General features: G+C 53.0%; 1 protein-coding gene across 1 annotated transcript; it reads left to right on the top strand.

Moving 5' to 3' along the window:
- The first annotated feature begins 1606 nt into the window (after positions 1-1606).
- On the top strand, positions 1607-4712 carry LOC127680377 (keratin-associated protein 16-1-like). Its single transcript, XM_052175850.1, has 2 exons — positions 1607-1617; positions 3974-4712. The coding sequence occupies exons 1-2, from the start codon at positions 1607-1609 to the stop codon at positions 4710-4712; spliced, it is 750 nt and encodes a 249-aa protein (XP_052031810.1).
- The last annotated feature ends 5107 nt before the right edge of the window (positions 4713-9819 follow it).

Raw genomic sequence — 9819 nt, 5'->3', positions numbered from 1 at the left:
GTTCATGAGTGTTGTGTGGCATGTGGGGTGTTGGTCACCCGTAGCCCAAATGACACTTTCAAATCTCAAGTGCCTTTCTTAGCATCAAGTTACATGGAACCAACACTGGTCCCCTGGAATGGGTCTTGGTGGATTCTGTGAAGTAAGGAGGCAGAGAGAGACAGCAATGTACTTAGGGGAGGTCCTACAGGGCATCTTGGGATCCTCCCTTAACTCGCCAAGGTGATCCTGGAGGCCTGAGGGGGTCAGTTCATAGGCTGCTTTATCTAGGGACCTGAGGTCTAAGAACAAAGGAAACCTGGGAGTTGTAGTTTAGTGCTGTGGGTCCGGTCTTCCCTCTGAGGGTGTGAGCTGCAGGAAGGAGCCCCTCTTGGCAATGCTGGTAGCAGGAAGGGAGCCAAGACCAGAGAGGCTCAGACACACTGAAGAGTGATTCCTTTCCCTGCCCGGCTTGCTGCCTGCTGAGGGCTACAGTGGAGGATGGGTGGGCAGAACATGAAGTCTTCAGGAAACAGAAGCTCAGAGTTGCTTGGTTGGATAAGGCAGGGGCCTGGTCTGAGGCAAAGCAGAGTGTGAGACATAAAACACGTTTTATTGTTACCTGTTCCTCTCTAGAGAAGAATTGGGATCCAATGGGGAGGACTGGTGTTGAAAAGGCTGCCCCCAAAAGGGGCCTCCCTGGAGAGCCTCCCTCGAGGGCTGCCCTGGCAGGCATCCCTGGAAGGCTGCTAGAAGCCTTTAAATGTCATGTTGGGTCTCACAGACTTTGATCAACTTTCTGAATGTAAATCCTATCTCACTTTGTTTTGTTTTGTTTTGTTGTTTGTTTCCTATCTCTACCCAGAACACTAGACAAGTTATTTAATCTCTCTGGGCCTCAGTTTTCTCTTCTGTGAAATGAGACCATGGAATTACCCCCGTTGCAACATTGGCCTGAAGACTGAATCTGAGACACATGCTTTCTGCAGAGCACAGGCCCCAGCCAGTGTCAGGAGGGCAGTTTGGATGGGGCTCCTATGGAGGTAAATGGGGCAGACATGCCTTGGAGTTCTCCTCTGACCTCAGAAGCACCTGGAGGGTAGAATGGTCAGGAGAGAGGATCTCATCAAAGAAACTGAGTCTCTGGCAGGCGAAGTGGCTTCTTTAAGCTTGTATGGTTGAGCTGCTGAGGAGAGACTGAGACCTGTCTATGTCACTGTGAAACTCTGGAAGCCAGGATGGTGTCTGAGCCTGACGGGCTGTCCCAGGTCTCCTATGCCTCTGGGAGGCTTCTGTAGCTCAGCCTGAATAATCCAGAAAGGGAGTCGCATGTGATCCCAGATGCTGGGGGAGCAGCCAGCTGGCACCCCGGAAGCTGCCAGGTGCTTCCTTCCTCACCCTCTCCTTCCTCTCTCCTCTCACTCTAGCACGGGGCTGTCCTACCCACTCCCCATGGGTTGCTCCTCCTGGATGGAGCAGAGGCCCAAGCTTTCTTCCTCATGGTAATGTAAGCACTGCATTTCCATTGAAATCCCTGCCTGGATGAGACGCTGGCTAGAGGGCTTAACTCATGTACACAGGGAGAGCTCACGGGCTTGTCCCTAATATTTATTCTGGTGACTGTAACATGCAGATAAGGTGAGTGCCTGGCGCCGGCACACAGAATAAATTTACATTCTGGAAGCCACAAAAAGCTGAGTATACAAGGCATTATGGGCCTGGCTGGGGGCCTAGGGAGGAGGAAGCCAGCTTTTACCTCAGCAGGTTCTGCCAGTGATGCTTCAAGCTGAGACTAGCCTTGTACTTGAAGCACAGCGCCGGCCTGTCAGCCCCTGGGTCTGAGACAGCTGAAAGCTTGGCTTTGCGGTGGGGGTCCTCCATTACCACCTTGCTTCAACACCCAGCGGCTGGTCCAGCCTCACCCACACCCATCCACAGTGGACATCTGAGGCTTCTGAGTTTGCCTTTGTGAAATCCTTCCTGACCTCTCAACTGGATCAGAGCTCCCTCAACCATAATCCCTAAACCCACAGGAACAGAGTGGGTCTCCTGTTGCTCACTGAGGAGTCTCGGTGCAGGGGTGGTGTATACTACATGTGTAATGATTGTATCCTGTGCGCAGCTCCTGCAGTGGGTCTGCCCCCACCCCCGAAGATGGATAAGGATGGGGTGGGGCTAGGGGGGCAGGAATCTGGGTAACCTCACAAGGTGGAAGGGGTGCAGAGTTAGGGACTGAACCCCCTCCTCCTCACTCTGCATTCATTTTCATCTGTTGAGAAACTTTGAATTGGAGGTGCCTTCTGGGAAGAGTAGGAGCAAGACCTGTGTCAGAGCCTTGCTATACTTAGCTGAGCAACCTTGGGAAAAATACTTGATACCCCTGTGCTTGGCTTACTCCACTGTAACACGGGATGAAGAGAATTCTTACCTCATACTAGGGTAACTAAGCACCTGGTACACAGAAGGTATTTAATAAGTGCTCCAATCTTTGTACCACATGTCCATGCTCACTATAGAACATGCCCAAGGCCAGAGGCAGTGACAACGAGGGAGATACAGCCATGAACATCGGTCCTAACACTGCCTACCCAGCTTGGGAAGATAGGGGGGGCGGCTGTGTGAGGGTGCAAGCACGTGGGTCTCCAAGCCAGGGCTGCTCTATCCTGTTGCCAGCAGCAGAGGCCACTGCCCAGCCACCGCTGGGACACCACTCCTCCGGGAGACCAGCTGGCCCATGGACCATGCTGGTCCCCTTCCATGTGGAAAGGCCCAGCGGCTGTTTACCCAGGAATAGATAGCTGTGTGTTCCTGGTAGGCAGTTGGTCGTCTTTCCTGCCTGCAGGGCCCAGGCTGCTTCACCACCCAGAGCTTTAGAAGTGTCTGAGGCACTGGCTCTGCTCCCGCCCAGGCAGAGCACCAGGCCAGGGACTGAGTTACTGTGAGCAGGTGCAGCAGCAGGCTTGGGGAGTAAAGAGCGAGACATTTGCATAGCATTTGCACCTCCTGAAAACTGCCAGCTTCACAAAGGGCTGTGCTGCCCTCCTGAGAGCCCAGCTTAGGGCTCCATTGGAGTAAGATTTCTGGGGATGGTCCTCCAGCCTACAAAACATGCTCCACACCTAATGCTGGTACTTCCTGAGGGGATCTGTTCTTAGCAGGAATACAGGGAGTTGGGTCTGGGGTGATGGCTCCTCAGCTGGTAAAGTGCTTGTATAAGCATACAGACTTGAGGTCTGCCCATTGAATCTACATTTAAAAAAACAACTAACCAACCAACCAACCAACCAATCCAACCAGCCCAACCAACTAACCAACCAACCAACCAACAAACCAACCCAACCAACCAACCCAATCAACCAACCAACCAACCAATCAACCAACCCAACCAGCCAACCAACCAACCCAATCAACCAACCAACCAACCAACCAACCAACCAACAAACAAACAAACCCAATCAACCAACCAACCAACCAGCCAGACAGCCAGACAGCCAGACAGCCAACCAACCAACCAACCTAAAAAAAAAAAAAAAAACTAAAACAAAAAACCCCAAAACAGGTATGGTGGACTTCACTTATAATGCCAGAGCTGGTGAAGTAGAAGCATGCGGACCTCCAGAGCTAACAACCAGGCCAGCCACTTGGCCAGCTCTCTTCAAAGATCAGGTCCTCCCTGGGAGGGCATGATGACCAGGGCTCAGGCACCCTATGGAATAGGAACCGGGTCATATTTCCAAACTCCCAGATGGGTGGCCAAGGATGCATGGTCAGAGGAGGGGAGTCTTCAAATTGAGTCTTGGGGAAGTAGTGGGGCCTGCTACTGTTCAGGAATTCCACCTATCTACACCTTCTGGAAGGCAGTGGGGCCACTGGAATGCTCCAGGAGAGAACCCATCTCTATCAAGAGTTCCATTAACACAGAAAAGAGCTGAAGAGCCTGTGTAGACTGAGACAAACTTAGGGGCTTAGTACCCTTTTGCCTTGACTCCTACAGTTGCAGTGTGAAGGAGAAGGCCCTCTGTGAGGAGGCCCACTGTGAGGAGGCCCTCTGTGAGGAGGCCCTCTGTGAGGAGGCCCTCTGTGAGGATGACCATTGTGAGGAGGCCCTCTGTGAGGAGGTTCTCTGTGAGGAGGCCCTCTGTGAGGATGCCCACTGTGAGGAGACCCTCTGTGAGGAGGTCCTCTGTGAGGATGACCATTGTGAGGAGGCCCTCTGTGAGGATGACCATTGTGAGGAGGCCATCTGTAAGGAGGCCCTCTGTGAGGAGGCCCTCTGTGAGGATGACCATTGTGAGGAGGCCCTCTGTGAGGAGGCCCTCTGTGAGAAGACCCACTGTGAGGAGGCCCTCTGTGAGGATGACCACTGTGAGGAGGCCCTCTGTGAGGAGGCCCACTGTGAGGAGGTCCTCTGTGAGGAGGCCCACTGTGAGGAGGCCCTCTGTGAGGAGGCCCTCTGTGAGGAGGCCCTCTGTGAGGAGGCCCACTGTGAGGAGGCCCACTGTGAGGAGGCCCACTGTGAGGAGGCCCTCTGTGAGGAGGCCCACTGTGAGGAGGCCCTCTGTGAGGAGGCCCACTGTGAGGAGGCCCTCTGTGAGGAGGCCCACTGTGAGGAGGCCCTCTGTGAGGAGGCCCTCTGTGAGGAGGCCCACTGTGAGGAGGCCCACTGTGAGGAGGCCCTCTGTGAGGAGGCCTTCTGTGAGGAGCCTCTTAGCTTCTTCTTGTCCTCACTATAGATAACAGCTCAGGATCTGATTGGCCAGTTCTATTGTCTGTCACTTCTTCACTCCGTGTCCCTCAGAGACCTACCAGGACATTTTCTGGGTTCTTCTTTGCCCTTCCCCTCCTCGCTGCTCTCTTCATTTCTGTCTTTCCCCCCAAGCCTATCTCTGTCCCTGTGTCGCCATCGTCTATTTAGTGATGTAGCAGAAGCCTGTATAACTTGGTACCAGTCAGATCTGAGTGGGGCCCCCACGTCCATTACTTAAGTAGCTGGGTGATTTTGGATGGTAAACGGCTCAGCTCTCTGTGCCTCTGCTTCCCGCTCTCCAGTAGGGAGAGAGACTAGATTCCCTAGGTTTGCAGGATACAGAGCGTGGATAGGGAGATGCCTGATAAAGGAAAGCACACAACATTAACTGAGATTCTGCCTGCTCATGCCTGTGCCTGAGGCTCAGCCTGAGATCTGTGAGGAGAGGCAGGCTAAATCTGAGACCTGTGGAGAGGGAGCCTCCCCTGGGGGGCGGGGGAGGGTGCTGCCAGTATGTCCCAGCACAGAAGGGCTGTGTGGTTGCTGGGCGGATGGCAGGCGCAGTGGGCTGAGCACGGGTGGGGTATGTGGTGGAATGTTCCCAACTTCGATTCCTTCCTCCTCCTCCTCCTTCCAGGAAGCCTCACTCCCCTGCACAGCTGCTGCGCCACATTTCATATCAGAACATCTAGATCTATCCAAACAAGAGGTGGCTGCAATCTGAGATATCTGCACATTCTGGGAGTTGGGGGGGGGGACTTGTGGGCACACCCCTGTCTGTGTTGTCCAAAAATCCCTGGGCTGGCTGGGGAGGGAGAGGGAACCCGAGCTGCCCAGCCCAGACAATGGTACCAGAAATGGATGGATTAAAAAAAAAATGAACCAAACCCAAACCCAGGGAAGGTAACACCTACCCGGGCCCCGGCTCTCCATTCTCCAAGTCCTCGAGTAATAATTCCCCGATGCCCCTGCCTTGGAGTTGGCTTTTCATTGACATTAGTGGATGTACAGGTGATGGTGGTGAGCTTGAAGGGCAGGAGACAGCAACAGGGCTGTCCATGCAGCTGGGCCTGGACCCATAAGGAACTGCAGTGATTGACTAGGGCTGTGGGTGTGTTGCCTTATGGGGGTCAGATGCAACCCCATAGAATGGAAGGGCCTTGGCTAGCTGGAGGCTATGTGGGTGGGCTCTAGGCTTCAAGCCATCGGGATAATAAGGAGAACCTCAGCAGACACCCACACACAACCGCAGAATTTCCCAGGGGTTTGGGGCAATGGCAGGGCTCAAGATCATGTCTGCCCCCGCCTTTGTAGTTCATGGTAGAGATGGGAGCGTTGGTACTAAGTTCAAATCTCAGCTTGTGCTCTCACCATCTTGGCTGGATACACCATTGAGTGCCCTCTTTGCTCCCACATATAGCTCTATGGGATGTAGTTGAGCCAATGAGCAGGCGCTCTGCAGCAAGTGTGTGACTGGAACTTTCTGCTACTACTTACTGCTCTGGCCAGTCTTAGCACCTGCCTTCTAGGGGGTGCAAGCTGCAGGTCCTCCCGTGGGTTTGGCCCACCTAGGCCTTGTGTGAACTCAGCTTCTCAGCAGTCCCTCAGAAGCCAGGTGTCAAGAGCTCTCTAACAGCCCGCCATCTTGCCAGTGGTAACAGCCCATCATCTTGCCAGTGGTAACAGCCTGCCATCTTGCCAGTGGTAACAGCCCGCCATCCTGCAGGAGCACTGGGTCTCACAGCTTTTCTCCCTTGTCATCAGTCCACAGTGAACATCTCTGAGCACAGGCTGCTTCTCCCAAGTTCCTGGATGCAGACGACTGATGTCTTCCTGTGCGTGTACATATGTGTGTGGGGGGTGGGGTGGGGGAGCATTTACAAATGCATTTGTGTCAGTGTGTGCACACATGTGGGGCATTTATGGAAGCCAGAGGAAGACATAGATGTTCTCTATCACCCTATTTAGAGAGGGAGTCTCCCCCTGAACCTTGACCTCACCGATTCAGCGAGGCTGGCTGGCCCGTGAGCCCTGGGGACTTACCTGTGGCTGCCTCTCCTGTGCTGGGATTATAGAGGCATGCCACCACAGCTGGCTTTTTACGTGGGGGCTGGAGACTGAATTTTGGTCCCCTCCGAGCTGAATCCTCTCCTGAGCCCCCTTGAGTAACCAGCCTTTCTACTGTGAGGGTCTTTCTACTTACAACAGCCTTCCACAGAGCTGTGCTCGAGAACGGCTGGCTCGCACTGCTGACCAGTGCCAATTAGTCTCTTCTGCTTTAGTCTCGCTGCTAATTATACATCATCCTAAGGTACAGACTGACCCTGAAACTCTGGGTGATAATGGGATTAAAGTCAATGGTTTCTAACGATACTCTGAGGGCAGCCGTTGGAAGAGGAGGTAGACAGGCAGCAGAGGGCCTCAGTTTCCAGCTAAGCATGAAGGAAGAAAGGAGCGGACTCCTAAAGTTGCCCCCTGACCTCTAGTGTGTCCGGAACCCAAAATAAATAAGTAAGTAAACAAAACGTACGTAAATAAGATATTTTAAAAGAGTCCATCATGGAGCTTGAAAACCTGGTCTTGCCTCCCATTTCCCGTGACTACCTAATCGTGCCAGATCTCTGATGGGCTCAGGAAGAATTTGGGTTTTTATAAGTTGCCGTACCCTTTTTTTTTCTTCTTCTTCTCACTTTCCATCTCCGATGTTTTCCTTATCCTAAGCAGAAGGAAAAATTCATGAGGAGACAGGAGAATAAACAGGATGCTTGGAGCCTGAGCAAAGGTTGGTCGCCGCATAATGAGGTGGTGGAATCCTCCCTCTCGAAAGGTCACTTTGTCAGCTCGCTCTGTAGCAAATATCAAGGCCGCACATGTGTTCCGCTGCCTGGTCTAGATGGGAGATGCGGTGGAGGCAGGGAGGCCAACCCAGAGATGGTTAAAGCAGACTGATAAATGCCCAGAGGCTCAGAGCAGGAGGTGTATTACTTCCTTCATGCTTGTCTGCTGTCCCGCTGATTAAAGGCTCAGGTACACTGGAGGAATAATCACTCAGCATTCAGCGCCCCTGGTGCCCTGGGCACAAACAGGAGTTCACACTTCCTATCAAGGGATATAAGAGAAAAGCAGGACACTGCCACCGCTCTGGACATGAGGCATGAAAGGTCTCTGGAGACAAAGGCTCTATGTCATTAGGTTCATAGGTGCTGGGCTGGCCAGTCTTATGTCACCTTGACACACAGAGTTATCTGAAAGGTGGGAACCTCAATTGAGAAAAATGCCTCCATATGACCCAGCTATAAGACATTTTCTTAATTAATGATGGATGTTGGAGAGCCCAGCCTGAAGGGAGCTTAAGCAAAACCCACTGTGTTTATCATCCGGGTCTCGGCACCAAATGAAGGGGCTTAAAAAGAGAGGATTGGGGGTTAAGGGAGTGTGGCACAGCAGTGTGGGGGGAAGGGGGTGCCCAGGCGGGCCCTTGTCCAGGCACCTCTTCCCCTGAGGGGAACACACACACACAGGCATGGTATAGAATAGAGTTTATTCAGGGTAGACGATGGGAGTTAGTGGTAGAAAAAGGCAGAGAGAGAGAGAGAGAGAGAAAGACACAGAGAGAGAGAGACAGACAGAGAGAGAGAGAGAGAGAAGTGGAGTGGAGGCCAGCCATGACCATGTGGAGAGAGGGGGAGGGGAAGAGAGCCCAAGGAGCAGAGAGGTGAGAGTAGGATGTGGGAGAGTAGGGGGTGGGGAGAGAGAGAGAGAGAGAGAGAGAGAGAGAGAGAGAGAGAGAGAGAGGAGGGGCAAGTAACCCCTTTTATAGTGGGCCAGATCTATGGGGCGGGGCATACCTGGCTATTGCCAGGTAGGTGTGGGGTGGAGCTTAGACAGAATACCTACACAGCCCATTGTGGGTGGAGCCATCCCTGGGCTGGTGGTCCTAGATCTATAAGAAAGCAGGCTAAGAGCCGGGCGGTGGTGGCGTATGCCTTTAATCCCAGCACTTGGGAGGAAGAGGCAAGCAGATTTCTGAGTTCAATACCAACCTGGTCTACAAAGTGAGTTCCAGGACAGCCAGGGCTACACAGAGAAACCCTGTCTTGAAAGAACCGGAAAAAACAAAACAAAACAAAAACAAAACAAAACAAAGCAGGCTCAGCAAACCAATAGGAGATGAGGAGCAATCCTCTGTGCAGCAACCCTCCATGGTCTCTGGACCAGCTCCTGCCTATTTTAGTCAAAGTTCTATTGCTGGGAAGAGACACCATGACCAAGGCAACTCTTAGAAAGCAAACCATTTAACTAAGGCTGGCTTACAGGTTCAGAGGTTCCGTCCATTTTCATCATGTCGGGAAGCATGGTGACATGCAGACACGGCGCTAGAAGAGCTGGCAGCAGGAGGAGAGTGACACTGGGCCTGGCTTGAGCATCTGAAAGCCCAGCGTCACCTCCAGTGACACACTTCCTCCAACAAGGCCACACTCCTAACAGTGCCACTCCCTAGGAGCCTACGGGCGCCATTTTCATTCACAGCATCTCGAGCCCTGACTTCCTTTGATGACGAACAGCAATATGGAAACGTAAGTCAAATAAGCCTTTCCTCCCCAACTTGCTTTTCGGTCATGATGTTTCATTGCAACAATAGAAACGCCAGGACAGGTGAAGAAAGGGATTCACCCGCCATCAAAGCAAAGTTCTGCCTCTGTCTCTGGGCCTAAGTGCTGGTCTGTCAGGACACTGTAGGAAACCCTCTGCCTGTTCCTGGTGGAGGTGCTGTTCATACAGAGACGTGGGAGGTGTCCTCACCCTGGCCTCTCATAAGAGTGCCTTGATGGTCACACTGTCTGCTCCCAGGCGATGGGACAGAAAGTGGTTCATGGAGTTCCCTAAAAGACCGTCAACAGGCATGGAGCAGGCTGCACAGGAGACCAGGCATGGGGAGGTCAGAGGAGGGGATGACCAGTGGCTCTGGTCTGCACCAGGAAAGCACACATCAGGCAGTGGGTGGGGCCGTCTCATGTCACAGCACCCAGATTGGTGAGTCCACTGAGAGGACACGGGATGGGCAGCTGGTGGCTATCTCTGTCCCAAGATAG

The sequence above is a fragment of the Apodemus sylvaticus genome, chromosome 3 (assembly GCF_947179515.1).
Source record: "Apodemus sylvaticus chromosome 3, mApoSyl1.1, whole genome shotgun sequence".
NCBI lineage: Eukaryota > Metazoa > Chordata > Mammalia > Rodentia > Muridae > Apodemus > Apodemus sylvaticus.
The sequence above is the reverse complement of the archived record's forward strand: the minus strand, read 5'-3'. Positions and strand labels throughout refer to the sequence as shown.